This window comes from Spodoptera frugiperda, chromosome 12 (assembly GCF_023101765.2).
Source record: "Spodoptera frugiperda isolate SF20-4 chromosome 12, AGI-APGP_CSIRO_Sfru_2.0, whole genome shotgun sequence".
NCBI lineage: Eukaryota > Metazoa > Arthropoda > Insecta > Lepidoptera > Noctuidae > Spodoptera > Spodoptera frugiperda.
In genome coordinates, this window is record NC_064223.1 from 13759415 (window position 1) to 13784732 (window position 25318).

At 34.6% G+C, this 25318-nt stretch overlaps 1 protein-coding gene across 4 annotated transcripts; it reads right to left on the bottom strand.

The window, feature by feature from the left end:
- Positions 1-349: 349 nt before the first annotated feature.
- LOC118262651 (inactive ubiquitin carboxyl-terminal hydrolase MINDY-4B) lies at positions 350-24841 on the bottom strand. 4 transcript variants are annotated; one of them, XM_050697304.1, is made up of 13 exons: positions 13963-14095; positions 13630-13685; positions 9278-9366; positions 8915-9045; positions 8649-8747; positions 5418-5607; positions 4890-4955; positions 4702-4772; positions 4137-4284; positions 3460-3597; positions 2950-3029; positions 2376-2513; positions 350-925 (listed from the first exon to the last, which is right to left on the bottom strand). In XM_050697304.1, exons 2-13 carry the CDS (start codon positions 13670-13672, stop codon positions 862-864), a joined length of 1257 nt encoding a protein of 418 aa, XP_050553261.1. In that variant the 5' UTR covers positions 13673-13685; positions 13963-14095; the 3' UTR covers positions 350-861. The 4 variants fall into 4 exon arrangements, with proteins under 4 accessions (XP_050553261.1, XP_050553259.1, XP_050553258.1 ...); XM_050697302.1 differs by lacking the exons at positions 13630-13685; positions 13963-14095 and adding an exon at positions 24653-24841; XM_050697301.1 differs by lacking the exons at positions 13630-13685; positions 13963-14095 and adding an exon at positions 18953-19321.
- Positions 24842-25318: the final 477 nt, after the last annotated feature.

The window sequence follows — 25318 nt, forward strand, 5'->3', positions numbered from 1 at the left end:
ATACAGTAACCGCTAATTTCGAATTATGATATTATGGACACCTAATTATTTTAATGCATTTATCTATTGTTTTCCTAATATACTGGCTCTAATAATTTAATATGCTATTGTAAGCCTTATTCTATAGAATATAGGTCTATTTTTAATTAGCACAATCAAAGTCTAGTCTAAACTAATTTAGCATTATTAAAATTATGGACGAACAATATTTTGATTTCAAAGATTAAAAAGCTGTTGAAGACTAATTTAATGAAAGCGAAAATCTGAAATAAAACAATTCTTATTTTTTAATTAAACTACGAACTACTGTCTCTTAAAGCTATAGAGAGTTATTTTTTATTTTGTCTACAAGACTATATGGACCAAGGGAAAAGAAAGCGTGGCCGTTCTCGGCGAACCTGGTGCCGCACCGTACTGGCAGAAGCAATGAGCATCGGTATGACGTGGAGCGAGGTGAAGCGTGAAGCTCAAGACAGATTGCGATGGAGAATATCAGTGCACGCCCTCGGCCCCTTATGGGATATGGGATATTAAGTCAAAAAATTAAAATCTTATAACTGAAATACAGGCTTTTTTTGACTTCCCAAATGTTCTGTATATATAAAACTTTTTCATTACTGAATGATTGACTGACTGACAACGCACTTTTTTCATTACTAGATCTAGGAAGCTGAAACTTGGCTTCTATGTCCCTTAAGGAGTGTAAAAGAGCATTAAGATTTTCCTAAACCCCTACAGCAACGACAGTCATGTGTATGTGAACTTTTATGTTTGTAAATGCTCCCACAATACAGGAGAAAATAACGGTGTAGTAGTTATACATAGTTTAAAAAAAAAAATCTAAAGTTTGTGCAGATTATTTTATTTTGCTGGCTCTCCCACGTATGGTGTAGTCCCAGTCCAAGTTATTTTTGCATCTTGCCACCTGTAACAGAAAACACGATATTGAAATAAATTGTTTAACTAAAGTAACCGTCACGAGAAGCTATAAATTATGTAAACAAACATCTTTTACTAAGTAAACATTTTATACTGTGAGATAATAATAACTTGAACATAATTTCAATCGACATGAAATATAGACGGGTTATATGAAAGTAACAACCTATTTAATTTAGTCAAATTATATTTTAACGACGCAAAGCGCTATCGTTTGTGTTTCTTGGTACCGGAACGCGTCCGTCGCAGGGATTGTAAACTATCGGGACGTCATTTTGAAATAAACAGTCATTCGAGTTTCGAATGCTTACGAGTTTGTTTCATTGCTTTGCATATATCGCGGATCTGGTTGTTATTGTTAATTTTGTTATTGTTTCGTTATCACTTTTTACTTTTACGTTGTGAACTCCTGAACACTTGTTTACAAAATTTATAGCTTCTCCTGACGGGGACTTTATATATTAAGCCATTACCATTAATATAGAAGAAATTAAACATAACGCTTTACTTTTTCAAGCTCGAAAATTCTTTTTGATCATACCAATTTATTTTTATTTGAAATATTTGCTACAACCATATTAATATGAATCATTGAAAAGGCGGTAACTAAGTCCAGATAACCGAATTCTTCCAGAATTAATAATTCCATTCGGACGAAGTCGCAAACAAGAGCTAGTGTAGGATAAACTTGAGAGAATTTTGTTCAACCTCTCGATAATTAATCTAAATTCTCTAAATCAAAATCTAAACAAAATTTTGTTATGTAATACTCGTACATACAACTTTTACGTAATTAAAAGTTTATAATAAACATGTAAACTGATACAAATTTCAGCTGAAACTTTACGTTTCAGTCTTCTAAAAACATAAATTTTATTGAATAAAACGTTTATTATTTTGTAGATAACAATTTTTCCTGTTGCTACGCTAATGCTGTGATAGCCAGGTTGATTTTGCTGTGGGCTGTGTTTAATTTTAGTCTAGGACGAAATAGTGTTTTGTAAAACAGAAATCGAAGTTACAACCGCTTACTCGGCAGTCGATTTATATTCAAAGTACAACATGCAACGTCACGCTTTTTTATCCCCGAAGGGGTAAGCAGAGGTACACATTACGACACGTAATGCCAGTGTATAATGTACACCCACGTTTCACCATTTGTGTTATAAGTCCCATGTAATTGGGGGTGAGCCTATTGCCATATACTGGACATACACATGCACATGCATTCCAGACTGTAGCACGGAGTTTGGAATTGTGAAACTGAGAAGTTTTCGAAAAAACGAAAAATGCCCAGTAATACTTTGCCCGATCTGGGTATCGAACCCGAGACCCCTTGTCCGGCAGTCGCACTTGCGACCACTCGACCAACGAGGCAGTCAACGAGTTACAACCAAAGTTATAAAAGTAAAAATGTAAAGGTAAATATGGCTCACTTTGTATGTATCAATTTCTCAAGCGGTGTAGCGCTGATGTCATCAGTTCGTAATGTCCCAACCGCGTCATCATGAGCTCGAGTGTCCACATTAAGCAGAACGTTGCAACCGCCACACGTGTAGTAGTGAATATCGAACCTTATAATCAGAAAGGTAGAGATTAAATTACTTTGGTAAAAGGAAACGTGGTGAAATTATTTAAAGTGTAATTTCGAGGTTTTTATGTAATCGAAGGGTTACGTTTGAAGGTGTATCGAGTTTATTTTTGTTGACTCAAAACGATATAACAACAAATTAGATCATAAGATTCTAAAATAAATTTCTGGGTTTAAATTCAAATTATTACAAGTTTTTAAATTCTTAAGTGCCTTAGTTATTATGCCATTGAACCCCCTCAGGCATAACTGTTTGACAAGTAACTCGACTAGTTTCAAGCCATGCTAGCTCATATTAGCAGTCAACGGCTTAAAACTAGTCGAGTTCCTCGTCAAACAGTTTCGTGAGTAAGCCAATAACATAATAAATTAATTTAGTACCCATGTCTCACGAAAGTTATAACAAAAATCTGAAGTACCTTCGTTCAGCATGATAGTTTCTAAGCAGTTCGCGATTGGTGTTGAACAGAACTCCGTAGTGCCCAGAGCAACTGGTAACCTGGAATATAAAGCAAATTAAGACTATCTCACAGTTTATAACCAGCAGCAGGTTATAAGTGGAAACTGTTAAGCAAAGGCCTCATCCCACACGGAGAAGGTTTGAGCGGTAATCACCGCGGTTGCTCAATGCGGGTTGGCGATTTCAAACTTATAATTAGAAATTATCTGTCCAAGTTTCTTCATCATGGGTTCCTTCATCTTTTGTCATTGGTGTTTAAATAATATTAGAAAGTACACATGTAACTTGAAAAAAATTAATATACATTGGTACTTGGCGGCGTTTGTAAATTTCGAACCCATACCCTAATGCATGAGTGCACTTAAGTTTTAAACAATTTTATTCATACATACTTACATAAATAACCAACGTAAAAGACAACGTATAAACTATTAATATAAGACTCAAATTAGGAAAAATATCTACTGACCCATATAGGTAGAGCTGGAGTTTTCAACCTGGATCCAGGATACTGCTTATTGATATTGTTCTTGGAGTTTTCTTCTCCTCCATACCATACTAAAAGACCGACTGGACTGCGGGACAGTATACCGAATTGAGGCATTGCCTAAAACAAGAATCATTATGAGTTAAACTAAAAATCAAGGTTTACTCACGTAAATTAATGGAGAAAATCTCTATTAGTTTCGAGTCACAGAGAGAATCTTCATAATGCGTGCGCGCAGTGGGTGCGGGTTAGTATGTCTTATTAAGTTTGACAGAGATCTTAATAACACCAAATAAAATAATAAATTGTGACCATGTTTTGGGATTTAAATTCACAATTGGTACTTTCATAACTATTTGAGACAATTGACAACCCAAACCGGAAATCTTTAAATGTCTTGAAGATAATTGTAAGTGACAGGAACAGGACCTCCATGAATTTTGACAACATTTACCCTTTATCGGTTAATTAGAATTGTCATCATTCATTTAGAACTGCCTGTACTTTTAAAACAATTAATGTTTCATACTTCATAGCCTGTAGTTACTTCCACGATGAAACACAGGAACTAATCGCCCCTGAATTTTTATTTAACTTTAATATTTTGCAACGTATTGCTCAGAAAATACGACTCATAATATATTGAATCAAATACTCACGTAATGATCTTCGTCACCGACATACAGGACGCCATTGTGAAGATACGGAGTGGCTCGCCCAGTGAGGAGCAGCGTCACCACATTGATAGACCCTTCCACGTGAGCGGACACCAGGTGGGTGATCTTACCGTCCAGGTCTTTCTTTACACTGGTCAAAAAGAAAAATAATGATGAAAGAAACAGCATATATTAGAACAGAGCACAAAAAATATTACTGAAAAAATTATAATTGAAGATTAGAAGTATACGGCTGTCCCTTCTAGGAAAATGCTGATTGAGTGTTTAGAATTTAAAATTCTCATCATACAATGAAGTTGTAACTTTTACCAAATTTAAATGGGCTCGTTGTGTGGAAGTGGTGTAGGGTAACCTCACTCACACAACAAAACACAAGTTAAGCGTTTTTCTGTGAGGCCGTGATAACACTCCAATCGAACCGGCCCATTCATACCGAAGCATGGCTCTCCATATACACATTACTTCATAGAATGAACCATTACAAAACTTAGGAACTAGTTTTAGGTATAACAATAGTTGTTTAATAATACAGTTATCAGTCACTTACTTATCACATCCTCTCGACAAAACACAAGCATAGAGCAACAGCAATGCTCCAACACCGTCCTCAGTTTGAAACTGTAAAACATCACACAACATAAACTGTAATTGGTTTTACTTATCACATTTCTCTTACTCAAAATTATATAGCTGTTTTCTATATATGTATTAAATCAATAAACAATTCACACTTACCAAATATAAATACCGTTTCAAAAATATTTGAAGATCCTCCAAAGTAGTGAATTCGAAAATATGCAGCTTGTAACAGAATTTCATTTATGAAAACATCTGCAAGTAAACTGTAGCTTTAAGGAATTTTATACTGTAACGGATTGTAATAGAATTATTTTTGAAGTAAGCAATGCACATGAAGCTAATACAAAAGGGATGTTATAACTGCATTTCCCTTTAACATAATGCGGGATACTTTACAGAGAGCGCATCTAGCAGTCTACAAAGACGTCGACAATTGGCCACATTTTAATGTCCCACTTTAATAAATCATAATTTCTTTATCGTGTTTGATATACCATATTCATCTAACAGTTAAAATAACCCAGTAGCGCTCTCTGATAAACCTGAACCTTTTAAACTGAAATCTCCAACCTGACTATCAATCGTGGGGATTTTAGCAAACCACTCAACAATGTAGAGAAGGCTCACAATCTAGGCGACTGACACGGGCTATTGTTGTGTATAATACCCCAAACATCAATATACCTTCTCAGTGACTCCATCCTGGTAATAATGAGAGCTATGCTGCACATAACAGTGGTCAGTTGGTAAAGCCACCAATGCCTTGGGTTCCACTCCAGCCTGCCCCGAGTTTCCACCACCACAGCGCCAGATCACTTCGCTGCAAGCACGCCACAGGGCTTCCTCCTGACGCTCTTCCGATGGTCGAAGGTATCTTCAAGAATTTATAAAGGAGATTTAGCTAAATATATGTCTCTTATTATATGTACCTTTAAGTTTTAGTGTATGCCTGATTTGTGAAACAGTACGAACCACTAAACCATCTCTTTAACCACTGGCTCACAATAAAGAACCTGGCTTTGAGTCTTAGGGATAGAATGAAAATTATGTTACGGAAAATTGCCATTTTATCTCATGCTTTCTCAAACATTTGTAATGGAGTCCAAAACTAGTCATACTACACAAACACTTTTCACAAAACATCATCAACGTCTCGTAAACACAACAATCACAATACACCACACAATTTTTGATAAAGTAAAATGATTAATCAAAACAGATTTGCGTCTGAATGAGTTCAGACGATAAATTTTCAATGGATCCCTTCTTAGCCATTACAATAAATTACAATACTGTTAGTGTAATCCTACTTTGGCAACAAATTATTTCAAAATATTCTATTATTACGCTAAGACGATCATATTATTTAAAACAAATGGTTTATTATTCTCTTGAATGGGATATTTTCGAGAACATGCCAGACCCTTTGTCTGTGTATAAAGATGTATGAGTATCGTCTGGCCTAGACTTTCAGTTACCTACGCGTAAGCTTTTTATTATATTCTTTGGAACATAATTCCATATGTAACACTTTAAAATACTTCAGGTATGTTATTTTTCAAAAGCAATTAGGAACATAAAGTTTTCAACAGTAATAAACATTGGACATCTTTTTTAAACACACATATTTAAACTTTTGCCTTTCAAAAGTGCCTTATCATTGTTTTAATTGAAATAAATGATATGATTTTGACTTAATAACGGAATTAATTAATGTAAAATAACAACATATTTTTGCTAACCAGAGCCTGAGCATCAAATAAGGTTTACCTTAGTTCAACAGGCTTGTGCAAACACCGTATCAAAACTTAGAATTACAATAAAATACACTTCTCCAACAATAATATACGGGATGTTTGAAATATACAGCGACGCCGATGCCGATGGTGAGACCATAAAATCGACCATTTCAACTAAAATATTGTTCAACGATGCATAGTGCAGATTTATGCCAAAACACGTGGCGTTCTCTAGAATTATGATCGGCATTTTGAAGCAATGCTGTATGCCTTTGCGCAGAGAATTTTGGGGCTATTTTGAGGAACGATACCTATGATATCGGACCTTTTGTAACAAAATTGTAATCAATAAGAATTAATTATTTTAGGTATAAAACCAATTCTTGTTTGATAGGCAGATTAGATATATAGTTTTTCAACCATATTTTAAGATTTTTCTCTTGTCACAATGTTAAACAGATTCATATCCTTACAAAATCCCAATTTTACTTTACTTTACCCAAAGTTTTACTTCATAAAAGAGACAAACGATTAGTAATAATAATGATACATATTCCTATTTAAATAAGAACTATTGAAATAATACTGAAGCCCTGTCGTAACAAAAGTTTATAATTTCGAACAAAAGGCCCGGTTAAAGTTTTAAGCCGTATCTACAACTATGGAATAATATTACCAATTAATACATACGTTTTAAATGATTGTCCGCTGAAATTTTAAGCTTTACCAACCCAACCGTTTGTTAGCGGTAATTCAATAGGATGACCAATTCAATTAGCTGTCATGTATTATATTCGAACTTATGTTTATTTTACACAACTTTGTGGTGAAAATTCTTGGTAATGTGGTTTTCAAATGGGTCGATATTTTTATTAAATCAATGTCAATAATATAGTAAATGGAGGAATGAAAAAAAGAAGTGTAGGCCATTAATTGTCTAAAGAAGTCGATAGAAACAGAAGATTATCAAATTTACAGATTAACATTATCGTCATCATCATATCAGCAAGAAGACCTCCACTGCTGAACATAGGCCTACCCCAATAACTTCCAGATAGGCCAGTTGGAAACAACCTGCCATTATGACTTGAGGAATTAACAATATCTAATTCCACGTAGGAATAAGACCCAAAACACCATAGCACTACCACCTCCTTTATAAAGAGGTAGAAAAAGTCGATGATAGATAAAAACACACCATTTTTAGGACTCACTATAAATCTAGACGACGAATGAACTTGACACCTACGATAAGGATTGGCCGCAGAAAGCTCTGCACAGAGAGGAGTGGAAGGAGGGTAGAGGCTTTTGGCCAGCAGTGGGGCAACCATAGCTAAAAATAAAAAATAAAAAAATTAATCCAGACAGGATCATAAAAAGATTTCCCTATAATAATACCATCCTTTTTCTCAAAGTCAACAGCAACCAAAATATCGATATGAAAGGCGTAAATATTTTTATACCTCGTTCCTCAAGATAACCGCTTCACCACTAGACTAAAGCGTTGGTACTTCCAAACGGGCATCGTTTGTTATAACCAGGCATGAGTATGGGAGGGAACGCTTGTAATTTTTACACCAAACACCTTTGGGTTAAAACAATATTGTAAGCACATTTTTATAGGATAGATTGATGATACTTTTAGTTGCTTTTTTATTAGATTGTTGCTATCAGTATTGTGTTGGTGTAATATTGTGTAACTGTGTTTTGTTTGTTACATGACATGGTGATTAACTGGTCGATTGTGTTTAATATGAAATTATGAAAATTGTTTTAACTAAAATAATATCGAAGGGTTTCAGATTGATCTTCGAAAAATCACAATCAAAAGAAAATAAAAGGTTTAAAATATATTCTCCCATATTTTGTTTGGCACGTAATGCCATTATATAATGTACACTCACTTTTCACAATTTATGTCATGAGTTTTATGTAATAGAGGATGAACCTATTGTGATTTCGTTTATTGCTTCATCACCTGATTTTCACTACTTTTCATCTCATGATTATACTAAGAGTGTCAACCACTCTTCAACATTTCTGTAACCAGTATCCAGTCTATTTACCTTTACCATTACATTCAGTATATACTCTAGTATTCCTAGTACTTCACTTAATGTAGTATATACATTAGTGTTAGAAAACGAATTTACTAGATAAACATTATTCTACTCACGTGTCTGGAGGGACATCGCACTTATTGTCTTTAGTCTGTGGCCTCGAATCGAACAGCAGCCACTTGATTACATGAGCTTGGAGAGCTGATAGCAGAGATCTGTATAAAAGGAAGAAAGCAATTTTGAATCTTATTATTTTTAGAATTAAGTCAAAAATCCATTAAAGAATTTTAATGGTTTGATGTACCATGACAAAAAAATGTGTGACGTACCAAATTGGCTTGCTTTCTACGCTTATTATTATTACAACATTATGTTCCCATACCTAGCTCCATTCCTCGGAGCAGCCAGTCCATAACCAAGTGGCTGATCAGGAGGCCTCATCACCAATGGAGTGCGGATCCATTCGCCACGTGGAGGACAAGAGGCTGAGCTGAAGCAGGTTACCCGAAGTTCCTAAACAAAGATGGTGTTATTACGTTACTGGTAAATATCAAATTAAAATTTGTAAACAGATTCATGTGTGCACTAGATTTAAAGAGAAAATAGTATAAAAAATGAATGAGCCTTTTAACATTTGGTCCTAACGATCACCATCCACGACTCAAAGGACCAAAAACCAATTGTAAACGTTCAAAAAGTGCTACAGAAGGACTAACAAAGACCAGGGTGTTCACAATATACTCACGGTCGCCAACTCTTCAGTTATCGGCTTTCCACCGACCACAGCTGGTCTCGCCCCATTCAATAACTTGTTCCTCGCGTACAGAACGCGCTCTGAAAAGGATTTATAGTTTCATTCCTCCACTCCGAAAGACAGCTTTCAATTTTGTTAGGAATTAATGCTTCGGAAAAATACGACAGGTAGTAAAACGTAGTTGGATTTTTATTGTTATAGTAAAGCTGTCGGAATAAATAATATAAAACAATAACTGAGAAATAAAATGACGATGACTTTTGTTATGTGTGAAAATTCTTTCTCTTTTTGGTCCTTATACACAGATTTGTTAAAATAAAGATGTTTAAAGTTTTAAGATTTAATAAACATGATCTCATAACAGTTTTAATATCCTAATACTTAAGGAATTTTTATTCAGTCGAATTACATAAAGACATATTTTACTATCCATATAAGTGGCAATTTCAAGAATATAACCAGCAGTATTCGTAATTTCGAGAGGTATTCAAGTATAACATTTTTCTTTTCCATACCTGTCCAAGAAATCCTTACTTTCTCACATAAATGGACCCCCCTTTGAATCCTGTTAGCTGAACCATTGTTAGGATCACAATACATTCCAATTACGAAGGTTTCATACCAGATTTTTGCTGCCTCCATAACTTGAAATATATTTAGGAAAAAAATGAAAATGGAATGGACGATGGTGTCGTCGTATTCTATATTTGTAATGGCTATACCATGATTTATCATTTTAATAATATTTTAAGAACGTTGTCCCATACTAGGGTTTTCTCCTGTGCGTGGGTTACAAATACACGATTTCACATACTCAATACATCTATACCAGGAACAACAATCTGTGATTCACAAAAAGAGTTGCTCCTTGTAAGTATTCGATTTATAAGTATTCGAACATATCACGGAATCCGTGATATGTTTCGTGGCCACCGAATGCTTAGCCATTTTGCCAACCGTTCAATTGATATTACTTTTATTTTATTATAAAACTTAATTTCATTTTCTATATAGATATTACATTTTCCTTTATATTGTCTTTTTCAATTATAAATGTACGAGCCACATTATCCCGGGAGGGTTTGAAAAAAAGATAGCCATTAGTGTTGAAAACCTCAGCAATTTGGATCACCCACAGAAAAATGTCACAATAGATTTCCGCAAGGTAATGCTTGGGCCCATCAATTACCAAGCAGAATGATAAGACGGATTTTACTTTTAGGTAAGCAAATAACTTTAAGTATATATAAAAAAAACTACGTGATTTTTTGCTTTTTCATGTTCAGTACAAGTATTGAGATTTTGAATTGGATACTCATATCAGGTAAAAACTAGTGATATGTTGCAATGAACTAAGCTGGTGAAATTTATAAAATTCTTGTACTGTTTGCGTCTTTAGAAAAATCAGTTGTAATCACTAGTCGTTACATAACTAGATAAATGAAAATAGTCTAAAAGAATTTACATAGCAACATTCCCCAAACGTTTTTCTGTATCAAAGGTCCAAAATTGGATCCAATCGAATTTAGAGTACCTCAATTTGTCTTCATTTATTTTGATCTTGACCTGAGTAGTCTTCAAGCGACTGTAAATAAATTGGATGTTGGGATTTAAATTATTCTGAGCAGCGTTCCCTTGTATCCCTATACATATACGTTCATTCGCGAAATGTGAGCGAATCTTAAGCGCCTTATGAGACTACTTGATAAAAATGAAAATTTTCTGTAAGATGCTTTACAAACGATTTTGTATGGTTGAATTATTATTGGTCTTTGTATTTTAATACGAAATCACGCATTTAATTCTACGAATAAACATGAAAGTGAGTGTCAGAGGCAATTTTATTTTATGCATCTGATTTAAAATTATTTTAACAAAAACCAGTTATACACTTATTAGAAAAGTAACATTGAAAAATGAATTTTATATTTCTAGTTTATAAAAAGATTTCTTGTATGAGTGCAGAAAATCAGAGGTGTCTGCTAGTAGATTGCCAAGTCGTCATTGTTTGCTAAAACCGCACGTTGATATTGCGACAGTGAGGTTCGTGGGAATAATGCAGGTGAACCTTTGTTGGGAATGATTTATAAATATTTAAAAATTGATACACTGAATCAAGTATTGTTAATGAAAAATGTATTTAGAATGAGGTTTGGAAAATTTGAATTGAGAGACCTGAAATTAAAAAAATGTCCTAAACCCAGACCAATTATTTTTCTCTTTACTAATAAAATCTATTTAATAAAAGGTACAAATAATTTTAGAGTGCAACTGTAAGTTATATTTTTCTTAGAATAAATAGGCATTCATTTAACGTTCAATTATTAAACGCCAAGTGGATGAAACTAATCGTCAACTTAAAAACTAATCACAACGCTTAATAAAATTGTTTTCGAAACTGGCATTCGTTATAAACATGTTGAATACTCAAACGCTACTCAATTTTAAGACTCTCTCAAAACTAGTTCTGTCCGTATCAATTTTTTATAAAATAACAGAGATAGCACGATATTCAGTATCCGGGTGTTAATGATATTAATGTAAAACTATTATAAAGTAAAACACTCCCACCATAAAACTCCTCCTGCGAAGTACCGAGCACGGTCTTCCGATGCAGACTCTCTTGAGTCTGGTAGCGAAAGTACAGGTAATGCTGTGCTACATGCATCTGTCCAACTGTCCAGTAGCACAAGATCTCAACAACTTGAAGTACTCTTCGAAATAACGAACCCAACAAGCCAGCTCTTGAGCTCCAATGAAATTGGACGCAAGTTTCCAAAGTCCACGTGAGACAAGATGGACACTTCAAACGCTAAATTGTTTGGTTAATTTGGTATTTTGATTTAGACTGTACCTAGTTAAATAGTAATGTTAAACAAAAATTTGTTTGTCTTTAATTTAATAATGGAATGGTTTAGATAAATTATATTAATAGAACAAACTGCTAATTAAACAGACATTCGATTTAACAATGATGGGTGAAATCAAATTGAACAAAAAATTTTAAATAATTGAATATGTTTCAAATTAAAAGTGTTTGTTCTCGTTGTCGCTTTTATTGTTTATCTGGTTTATCCAAAAATAGTAGATCTTAAAGTCACTTTATATTTTTAAGTTTTGAAAATTTTCAAAGAAGCAGGAACCGGTATTGACACCACACGAGTCGAAGATACAAGTACAATTGAATGCAGAACAGACTTTTCAATTTAGTATGTAGTGTAAAGTAGGTGGTGTAATTGTATTCGTGCCACACGCTCGTTCAAGGGCAAGTAACATAAGCGATATATTGGATATTGAAGGCTGCAATAATAGTGTGAAAGTACAGGCAGATGCAGAAATTCTAAAGCTTGACGTTTTGTTTCTACTACTAAACTTAACTACAAAAGAAAAAAATATATGGTGGTGCTGCAAGCTACTGATTTCATTAGACAAACCTTTCATGGAAACCGTAAATTTGAAATCTTACATCCTTCAAAGGGGCAATCAAATACAAAGAAAACCCATGAACAAAATAAATCAATGTTTTTAATACTACCTAAATGATAAATAAATGATAAATGATATTTATTTCTGTAAATAGGTCATAAAATAACACTTTTACACGTCAATAATGATTACAATCGAAAACTATAGCTTTGTAAAGACTCTTTAGACAATTAATAAATAGAATTAGAATCGAAAAAAGCTCTACTAGTTTCTAGTCACCGAAGGACTCTTCAGTGTTTGAGTCCTTCAGGATAAGAGTTTGAGTAGGCTGCGTGACTTCGCCGCGTCTGCGCACGCTGCTCATGATGAAGAGTCCCTCTGTGACTCGAAACTAGTAGAGCTTTTCTCCATTAATGTATGATAGTAAACCGTGATATTTTATTAGTTAATTTAGCACGTCACACAATAGTTATTATAAAAATATAGGATTAGAATAAATAATATTTAGGCAAAAATCTAAAGGCAATTCTGTGCAAGGGATTTAAATGATGAATGCAAGCTTGATGTTGCTTTAGCTGTAATGTGGAACATAAAGAGCTTGATGGAGAAGAGTTTACTCATGACAGTCCCTCGCGAGTTAATAAAGATTTTGAATTAGATGCCAATCATTGTGGTTACTGCGTCATGCTGGATGAATAAGATTGAACTATAAAAAGTTGCATTCAATATGAAGCAATGAAAAATAGATCTTTTATTTTAAGAATCGTGTTTATAAATGAGAAGATAAAACGTTATATATCAAAACTCTGAAAGTATCACGTTTGCATTACTGACTAGAACAAAAAAGGTAAAAACTAAAAAAAAGAACATAATCTAAAAAATACTGTATCATAAGTTGTTTAATTCTAAATTATTACCTTCAAAAGGAGCTGGCGTGCCTTCCCGATTATTTCGAAGCATCTTTCTATAATGGCTACAATAATATAAAATTAGGATTGGTAATATATATTCCAATGAAGAATCTTTACAAAGCCATTCTTTAACACAAACACTTGAAACAAAATCTCATAAAAAATTATGGGATTGACATTATAAAATATCTCATTCACTTAAAAATGATTCACAGCCAAAAAGTAACATGATTAGAAACAATTTGGACAACCAATTGCCAGTCAATCATCGTCATAATGTCAGCCAATCAAATTGTTCAAAATAACAATATACCCAAAATGAGAAGCCACAAAACTTACCTGCCACAACAAAAATAGGTCTTAACACAACTACACAGAGTTCAAAAGATTAGCGATATGATGCAGAAATAATGCACGTCAAACCAGCGTAGGTGATTGTTTGGAAATGGTTGCATTTGCTTGACGCCGTTCCTTGGCACATTATAATGTAGATAAGGTTGGATCGTACCTATGTGTTAAATAAAATTGCAGTCAGTCAGTGGATGAGGCAGTTTTGATAATACAAACGTGCGGTGTTGGAACATTTTTGGTGAAAACAAAATCTTGATAAGTTTTGGAAACTACTTTTATGGTAATGGAGCTAATAAATATGAAGATAAACGTTGAAGAAAGACGGAAGGCTTATCTTGATGTCTTTTGAGATGTAAAGTGAAGAATGAAAGTTAAAAGATAAAGAAAAAGTTTCTTGTTTTATTTTGGAAGACAAATGTTTCTACAAATAGAAATATGATGACTAGTATCTGGTAAGTAATTTTTTTCTTGATCTATATTAAGAAAAAAATACATATAGACTAAAAAAATCCAACGATTCTAAAAATATGTTAGTCTTTTTCGAAAAACAATTTCAACCGTAATATCCATATAATAAAAATCAATTGCTGTTCGTTAATCTCGCTAAAACTCAAGAACGGCTGGATAGATTTGGCAAATTTTGGTCTTGAATTATTTTTAGAAGTCCAGGAAAAGTTTAAAAGGTGAGAAAAAAAGCTTTGAGGCGCTACAAAATTTGCTGGGTCAGTTAGTATAGATATAGAAATATTACATAATTCATTTGTTATTTGTGCAAAATTGGCAAAAGCTTCTAAAATAACTTCATTCCAGTCGAACATTTCATTTAGATCAAAATAAAACTCACAAGCATTTTAAATAAAAAAGTCAGAGCATATAAAAATAAAGAATATCAAAACTTATTCATGTTCAGTGAACTGTGGACTTGATTTAATATTTAAGTTCTGAAAAACATATCAAGTGAGACGTAAATCCTAAAAAAAAAAAAACCACCCCGGCCCGTCGAGCCGGAGCCCCGGTAAACCCGCTAGGTAGTCCGCAGCTCCGGATCAAGCCCTACTGGGCCCCATCTGTGGTGGTCTGATGGCTCTTTGAGGCGCGCGCAGAACGCGACGCGCCGCACGCACGGGTCTGGTTCTGGTCGGGCGGCGAGCTACCCTTGCTCACCGTCCGCAGACCCGCACTTACGGTGGCCGGAGATCGTCGCGCGATCCCCGACGCCCGGAGTGTCTCTCGCGACGGCTGGGGCGTGAGGAGGTTCGTTCTCTCACGCGCCCCGCCTCCTCCTTAGCTAGCATGACTGCTTCGCAGAAGGAGGAGACGGCATCCCAGTCCCCCTCGCTCCGCACCATGGCTTGTATCAGTGCCGGACGCGAGAGGGCGCCGTCGCCGACCACATCCCTGAGGACACGGCGGTGCTCAGCCCACGCAGGGCAGACCGCAAGCGTATGTTCTACCGTGTCCTCCGGGCGGTCTTCGCAGTGATGACACCCGGGCGTTTCCTCCCGCCCAATCAGAAACAGGAACCTACCGAAGCTTCCATGTCCGGTAAGCACCTGCGTCAGGCGGTAGGTGAGGACGCCGTGGCGCCTCTCTAGCCACTCCTCAAAGAGGGGACTTATCGCTGCAATGACAGCGAGCCCAGCCCTTGGTTGCGACAGTCGCTGCTGCCATTCCGCCATGAGATCGCGCCGGAGCTCATCCCGCCACGCATTAATCTGGCGCGGCAGTGGAGTTTCGCCCCGGCGACGCGCGTCGGCGCGCAAACTAAAGACGCGCGCGAGCACCTTCGCCTCCAGATCCCACGGCGGGAGTCCGGCAAGGAGGTTGGCCGCCTCTCCGGAGATCGTGCGATATCCGCGGATCACTCGAATGAGACGTAAATCCTAGACCAAAACTTTGTATATTGTACCTAACATGTCTGTTCGTCCCCCACGCCACCTACCGACCTTATAGGAAATTAATATTTTATTTTTAGCGCCAATATCGAGCGTGTGTTCGTGTATCAGAGCAATAATATGCCGCGGCCATATTTTAAAATGGCGTCAGGAACGAATTTTTAAAAAAGACAGTTACGTTCGATGCGATTTTAGAATTGTTTTTCTATTTTGATTTACGATGTTTCATTCTTTATTTGTCAGTTGCCCATGCAGGTTTTGGATTTGGAAAAATAAAATTTTACGCCACAGTAGTTGTAAATCTTTTTGTAGTTTTTTTGGTACGGTAATAAAAAAGTGAAATTTGACATGTTAGGCGGAACAGTGAACCGAATAGTGGATTTTTTACTCTTCAAAAATCGAATAGAGAAGGTTTCAAAAATAATAATGACACGAACGTAAGGACCTATATGTATACCGGGAGAGGCCAAAACTAACAAACACTTTTGTTCAACGTTCGGAAGAGTTTGTTTAAGAATAAAATTTAGTATTAAAATGGTAAATCTCACCTTTTTTGTTTGTTTTACCCTGGTATGAAGCCTGCATGATTTGACCAGACGAGGAACCACTGCCTAATGCCAATTAGCAAACCAAGTCGATGACTTTACTACTGAAAACGTTATCTTGTATGTCCAAATTAATAGGAGAAGGCGAGATCACTAAAATACAGATATTTTTATATTACAGATATTTACTTTTTATACTGTGTGCTAGCGAAAACAATGTTCCTATTTTGTATCAAGGAGAAATTTTTGAGTGGGGAAAATCATCCAATGATTTCTTCCTAGGGCGAGGTGTGAGGGAGTGTCAGACTCATACTGACTTAAAACCACCCCGTTTCTTCTCCTGCTCTTGGAGCCGGAACCCCGGTAGCTTGGTATCCTCCGATTATGGCTCTTCAAGTGTAAAATATCATTAGTCATATTTTTATTACTCGAAAAGTCGTTTGTATCTGAGCTGGGCTTAGTTATACGATTAATAACTAACTTGAGCTGCTTCAAGCATGTAAACTTCCCAATTCTTATAACTAAATCAATATATTTATTTAAGTATTTAACTCTTTATACATAAATGGGAACACAAGGTGGGCTTAATACCGTAAGTATTCTCTACTAGCCAAACCTTTGGGAGCATGCAAAGTCAAAGCATTTATTTCAATTAATCCTAAATTAGGCACTTTTGAAACGTCAAATTGAATTGTCCGTCAGTCTGTCTGTCAGTGAAGCTAGGCGCTCGTTCCAAAGTGTTGCTTCGAATGGAGAAGAACGAGCAAGAAACTCCATCGTTACTCTTTTCAAAAAATGTTTTTTACAATATCTCTGATACATTATTTGATCATTTACCTATTGTATATATATGTAGGAACAATGTAACGACAATACGACGTCAAAACTATGGGACAATAAAACCAATTTGTAAAGAATATAAATTAAAAAAGCGGGTTGTTTCAAACATAGTGCCCACATATGTACACTTACAATTTTGAAATAATGCTTCTATACAAATAAAAAATAATCTTTAATTTAATTTTTCAAATAAAAAATAAATAAATAACTGCTTGATGCCACAGGATCCCTAGACTACATTGGAAAAATTAGTACTTTAATTTAACGTGTAACTAGTGATCGTATTAGAGCATTGTCTAGTCTAGCGAGTTCCAGTGGAGCCGGACCAACATGCTGCCACACATTTTTATCGAATTATTCTGACAGCTTTAATGCCTGTTTAACAGTTCACGCTTTATAAAGAAAATTTTTTCTCGTTCAAATTCAGTATGGTGGTTGGCAGTTTATTGTAACACTTAACACAAAATCCCATGAAGGTTCTGCACTTTGGAATAAACCAGTGATGCGAAGATATAAGTTTGTAAATTAGTAAATCTCCTTTATTTATACCAAACCCTAAATTCAAAGTGCGATGTTATGCACCCACCAAACTAATCGCCAAGATAAGCATAACTCACTATGTTTGAGGCAAAAGATCTTGAGTTTGCTTGAATTTACTTGCTATACAATTATAAAATTGCGGAAATAAAAATATCTTCATGAAGATTCAAATTTTATTATACGTATGTATGGTGTATGTCTATACCATAATTAAATAGCAAAATGGTGAAGATTTGATATATTTTAATTACCTAGCGGGATACCTACTTGAAAAAGGAGTAGGATATTAAATAAGTTTTAAGTTATAGTTTGACATCTCTCTCGCCTCACTCAAGCCGGGACAAGTCATTGGATTTTTTAAATACTGCAATTTAAAACTTTACATTTAGTGTTAGGGAAGGACTTCAAACATAAAATTATTGTTTAGTAAATGTACTTAATAAAAAAATAAACCTTAAAAAAATTGCCTACATCCAAGTATCAAAACTAACAATGGAAATTAAAGCAATCTCAGTGACCTGCTAAACGGTGTAAACCACGAAGGTGTTTTGAAGGTTATCCACGATGAATACGTGGAAATATCACACGTAGAGAGGTACAGTTAATGCCATAAAGAACTCATGATTAATGGTATCTCATCGAGTGCAACAAAGCCTTTGAAACGGCGTTGATGTTGACCAATAATGGTCCTAGTACCTAATTTTGCTTTTTGTTTAAAAATATTTTATGAATATTCATTTTTATTACAGCGTCTTTTTATCTGACAAGTTAAATGCCTAACATTTAATGGTTTAATTACTGCGATAGTATGAATTATTGATTGATATTACACACTTAATAAATAATATTCAATTCTTCAGATCTTACCTCGCGATGGTTTTTTAAATACTGCAATTTACTGCTTTACATTTTGTTTTGTTTATAAAAAATTTTGTTCAGCATTGAAAAAACGTGAAAAATTTGTCGTATTTAAAAAAAAATCCTAAACTTTAACACATAATTAGGATATTTAATTTATCGGTACAAATTAAGAAGTTATACTTAGTTAGCCCAATAGTACTTTTAGAAGTTATACAGTACTAGCTCTATCACTGGTGACTATTTACCTACATAATTAAAAGTCTACGTCACAAAAAATATCAAAATTAAATACATTACCCTCATGATCTATTTCACGGTCCGGCGAGAGAAGTCTCAATCTCTTGTCCACTATTCCATCCTTTTTCTCATTTTCTTCTTTTTTCTGCGCCTTGATTGCTTCATAGTCCATTTCATTCCGACATTTTGGCGTTTTATTATACACTAGATATTTCGTCAGTTGGTCCATTTTTAATATTTGTTTTTTTATTTATTATTTTTGTATATTCGTGTCACTATGAATGTTTATTCATTGTTTTAGCTTTTCATTTATATTATGTTGTCTGTTTGCTTTGACAAAAATAATTTGTTTTGTTTATTTGATATGTTTTAGTTTATTGAATATGAGTAGTATTAGTACTAGTAGATTTATTGTATTAGGATATTAAACTCAAACTTACTTTATTTATATTAATTTTTTTGACGTATTTACTATAAACTTAATAATTTCTATTTGCTGCTTATATTAGAAATGGATCAACTTATTGTTATTGTAATAAAATTCTTATTTTTTTTAATAAACAAAAAAGTAATTTATCAACAAATAAATACAGTACATAATTCTATAGCAACAACAATCAAAATTCTAAAACGGTATCAGCTAAATCCAGCCGCACCTCTTGCCTCCTGGATCGCGGGCGAAGTAATTCTCTTCGCGTCAAGCAATGCTTATGCAAATTACAATTTACATTTGCCGGATGAGTGGGCTATAGCGTCGCTTATCGTGTGACGACTGCTAATCTGTTTGTCGTTAAGATGTTTGAGAATTTCAATGTGTGTGTGTTTAAACGTAAATCAGGTTTGCTGTTGTATATGGGTAGTTAAGTTCCAAGGCTGATTTTAAGGGTATGTACTGTGAGTGTGCTTTTACTTAGGGAATAAATTGCGTCAAAGAAATTGACGTGAAATTATAATATACGTCTTCAAACATTTATTTCATTCACAAGTAGCATTTTCAAAAGTCATCAATAGTCATTTGTTACATCACTATTTAGTAAGTTGGATACGCCCCAACACTAATGTCATTCTTGGTCATACACACCAAGAAGGGTGCAATCGTCTCTCCATATTAAATAAATTAATAATTGAAAATATCAGAATAAAATTATATTAGTCTCAAGAAAATCTGTTGTTTTAATAATAAGAACAACAATACATCATTGACGTCTTTTAAATTGAAACATATTGATCTGACAAGACGGTCACTAGATTACAGCTATTAGATTTAGACCATATAACATAGTATACGGAGCTGTACATAGTATATCTTCATTATATGTGTGTCATACTCATACTATGTCATAATACAAATGTGCATATAATTCACAGTTACATAGACTATAAAATAGATGATTTTGTATGTTAAGTGAACACCTGCATCGCTCGCTTATCGCAGCTAGGCTTTTGACAGTGATGGCTTTGTAGTCGGACCAAATGATATTGATATTTGGAAACAATGGATGGCGGAACAATAGCTGTGTAGCATATTTAGTGCCTAGTTATTTGCTAATGTAGTGTAATTAATATTCTATTATTAATTATGTGTTACATTTCAATTGAATTCTAGTTATTCTCATAATAAACATGTAATAAATGAACAGCAAATATTGTGATTTAGGTTCGATACTAATTATATTCCTTTTGATAATTAATTAAGTGCAACATAATTAACAAGAAATGCATTACTGAAATGCAGCAGGTAATGTTGTTAGCATTTTTAAATACAGCGATACGGTTTTTTACATACAACTTCTATTTAATTAAAAATAATTTCAATTGGTCTTTTGCGGCCCTTTACAAAGGTGAATTTGCAATAATATCCAGGGTTTATAAAACGTTTTTAATACAATTTACTATCTATTTTTTAAAGTTAAACGTGACAGTAAAATTATATTATAATAATGAGATTTTTTCACATATTATGAAAGTATCAAAATCTTTAAGTCAGCGTAGACGTTTAAAATTAGAATGACTTGTAATTGGTTTATACCGCAAAGTATGCCGTTCAGTTTTGCATACATTTGCTTTCATTGCACGTAGGAGTTATAATGGCGGCATTGATAAAATTAACTGTTTCAGTGTAAATTATGTGCTTACGATTTTGTTTATGTATTATTTAAGTGTGGGAGAGCCATGCTTCGGCGCGAATAGGCCGGCTCGACCGGAGTGATACCGCCTCACAGAAAACCGACGTGAAACAACGCTTGCGTTGTGTGAGTTACGTTACCGGAGGCCCGATTACCAATTTTCAGTTTGAAAGTACTGCTGGATGTTAAGTTTTTGTATATAAGTAATTGCTTTATGTTGCGATAAACACAATTTTAAATCATAATAATAATTATTAGTGGTTTATTTATTATTCTCAACAAACCGTTACGAGCGGCCATCTCGTATTTAACAAGCAATTCACATAGTTATTAAATAAAAATGACAATATATGATCAAAAACGATAATACCAATATAAAAAAATCAGAAGCATTAAATTACTAGTAAGAAAACAAGAGAGCCGCAAGCAACAGCGCTGTTTTGTTATTAATTTCTTATATTTAGTTGGAAAAATGTTACATTATATTGTTAATTGAAAAATGTAATAAAGCTGCCGTGAGTTGCAACGCTCTTGTTTTTAATTATCTAAATAAAAATGCTTGCAAGACTCAATCAATGGACAGAGATGTTTATTATACAAAGTTTCCTGGAAAATGTGAATCCAATTTCAAAGGAGATGCTTTCATCGTTATTAGTCGGAAGACGGATTCTAATTCTAGCTGATCTTACGAATCGTCCTGCGTGAGTGATTTAGTGTGGAGGCGATGCGATGCGGCTTAGCGCGAAAACAACAAACTGCACGTAGTATGCGGTGAGGCACGGTGCGGCGTGGCGGGAATGCGATCAATTGATTGGGTTGATATTCGCGCAAATTGGACGTGGTTTTTTTTAAGTAGCGAAAATCATCTAATGACTTCTCCCGCCTTGGGCGAGGCGGGAGGGAGTGTCTTACTGACTAAAAACTACCCCGTTTTCCTACTCCTGCTTTTCGAACCGAAGCCCCGGTAAACCCGCTAGGTAGTCCGCAGCTCCGGATCAGGCATCAGCCCTACTGGGCCCCATCTGTGGTGGTCTGATGGAAATTGGACGTGGTGCCGTCACGTTTTTGATTATAATGTCGGAAACAGAAACAAAACGAAACGATTCACATGCATGTAGTACATAGCCGCCGCGTCACACCGCATCGCGTTCGATTCGCATGTCACCGCACCGCTTCGCGTTCGCTTCTAGATCACTCATGCAGGACGTCGCATTAGACTTAGACTTCCCTCCTAAAGACTTTCAGATTAGTCGATTGAACGTAGCCTACAACCAGAGGATCCCTGTGTATCTTTTTAATTGTATCCTTCATTCTTCCAATTTTACCTAAAAAATCTCGTTTTACAAGTTCATTCACACATTTTAGCACACATGACATGTATATGTAAAAAAAGTATTCAGTTTCAATCTATAAAATCTAAAAAATATGTTTTGGAGTTTTTATCTAAAAGTTGGAAGCCGTTTTTAGGGAAGAAATATGTGTGTGATAGACAAGTTGGTCAAACTTTTCTCCCCAAACATAAAGATGTTGGTTTATTGTTTATGTGTGGAGTAACGTCAAGTCCTTCAGTGAACCCAGGTCAACCGCTTCACCGAAGTTTCTAGGTCACTTATCCATGAGTTAATTCTTCACTCATTCCTGAATGTAATTTTTCATTCACAAAGAATGAGTAAATTTAATCATGATGAGTTAGGTGGTCCTTTGTTCCATTAACTTTCGCTTTATTTCCGTTCACCGGAACTTTTCGTATACCTGTCTCTTTTCCACATTTGGCTGTCTCTTTCACACATTCGTATTTTTATGAGAAAAGTATGAAATTAAAAGAATACAACTTACCAGTATCACTTGATAGAGATTTGGACGTTGTGTCTGATTCTGGCTGCACTGGATTTGCAGACATTTTTTTCGGATTTATTTTTTCTTTTTTACTTATTTTTTTGGGCTAATAAACGTTGATGGCACCTCAAACACAAAAGTCGACTAACGTGTGTCGCGATTCTGACGCTATTGGCTAATAACCATATAATTACACACACATACGAATTTTTAGACGCAGACGTTAAAGAAAAGTTTGACGCCATTTTATTGGGAAAATTAAAACTGTAAACTATGAGACAGATTGTTGGCTGTTTAAAGTTTTAGGGCGGTTTGTAAAATAGTTTTTGGAACAGAATATATGTTAAACTTTGGTAGAGGAGTTTCTAGAACGTTGCTGTTTTATGATGTCTGTAACTATTATTGTTAATTGTTCTACAGAAAACAATTTTCAGTTGGGAACCATACATACATTAATTTGTACACATAAAGAGTTGCTCCGTGCGGCAATCGAAGTCGCCACGTTGCGCGACAGGCCGGTTGCCCAGCCACCATAAATGAGCAGCGGACGACCTAGCGGATTTACCGGGGCTCGGGCTCGACAAGCAGGAGTAGGAATGGGGTGGTTTTTAGTCAAGACACGACACGAAGAGTCTGACACTCCCTCTCGCCTCGCCCATGGCGGGAAAAGTCATTGGATGATTTTGGATTTGACAAATTGCAATAAGTAACAAAATAATTACACAAAGTGGCTCACTAATTACAAAGCAAATCTATCAAATTAGGAAGTCCATATAGATGCTAAGCTGAAGTAGGTCTTCGGGTAAGGTAAATAAAATAAATATATTAGTCTACAATATTGTCAAGCCAAAGTGAAACTTATAGCTTAAGACCTAAGGTTCTTACTGCGCTAAAAGATGTTAGTAACAGAGATAAATTGAGGCGAAGACTATAGATAACACAGTGAAGTCAGCTCGAATTCGTTCCCCAATTAATTGCTCGAAGATTGTGTGGAATTAAGATGAATTGTTATAGTAATTTTGCAACAACCGTGAAACAATAATTTTAAATTCAATTTTGTTTAAAATAATTGAGGTAAACGTAATGGAGTATCATTTTGTAAAAAAAGATAGTCTTCAGTTGACTGTGGTTACTATAGGAGTCATCTGTCCATCGAAGAAGTGTTTGTGTACGCCGTAGTTTAATTTAAAAACTCATTCCTTAGTATTTCTAAAACTCGAGAACGACTGGACCGATTTGGCAAATTTTAGTCTTGAATGTCCAGAAAGGTTTAAAAGGTGAGAAAAAATGTTTGAGGTGGTACGATATACGATAGTTTGGACATGTAGAAAGGATGGATCAAAGAAATATACAGATTTACGCAAGAAATATACAAGGTGGATATTAATGGAACCGTTGGTAGAGGGCGCCCTAGCCGGACATATATCGATAAAATCGGCGATATATTGAAGAAAAAAAAGTAATCTTACCCAACGAGCATGCATGAAAAGACTGATGATTGTTGATGGAACGAAAGAGGTGTAACAATTCGCGTTCCATTGCCTCTGCTTACCCTCATGGGAGACAGGCGTATGTATGTGTGTATTTTACATTTTAAAATCAATAAGATGTATGAAAGAATTTGATAATCTAAACCTAAATCTAACCTTACAATATAGAAAATACATGAATTTAATAATACCATTTCGAAAATACGGAACAAAAATATTCCTTTCAAATTTGTTTCTGAATAGATTTATGTTATAAAATAGAATCAATTGAGCCTTGCAAGCAGTAAATTGAATGTTGAAAATCTCACCTTTATCTTTGGAAAGATTCACAATTTTCGTTATTACAGATGGTTGTTCATTTTTTACTTCTTTCTTGTCTTGAGCTAAAGATTTAACATTTTTCCAACGGTTTGTTAGTTTTTTATCCATTTTTTCATTACGTCACTGTGTTTTGTTTTAAATTTTATTTTCGCGTTAGTTTCGAAGTACTGTCTCGGTTTGTGGTCGGATTCAATGTGTTTTTTCCACTTGAAAGTGTTAAGCGATTTTCGTGCTTTGTAGTTGGTGTGGAAGGTTTTGATACTTGTAATTTTTATTGCTGAGATTTACAAAGATTTAAAAAAAATAATTGAATTTAATAGATTTTTTGTGTAACTATTTTTATATCATGCATCTTTGCAGCCAATTTCGAAGTCAAAGTATTTATTTCAATTTAATCCTTAATTACTTTTAAAATGTCAAATTGATAAAATTAGAGCGATGGTTTGTGGGTTATTCAAATTTTGAAAAACCATTAAAATATTATGGCAAGTACTTCTTATTAATGGCCATCTTTTTACCATCATTTAAACGTAACCTTATTTATGTCAAGTTATTATAAGTTTTTCGAAGTAACTTCAAAACCAGTCAATCCCATCCACTCAATCTAACAAATAAATTCTTACAATAACATTGGCGAAAGTATCAAGAACGTT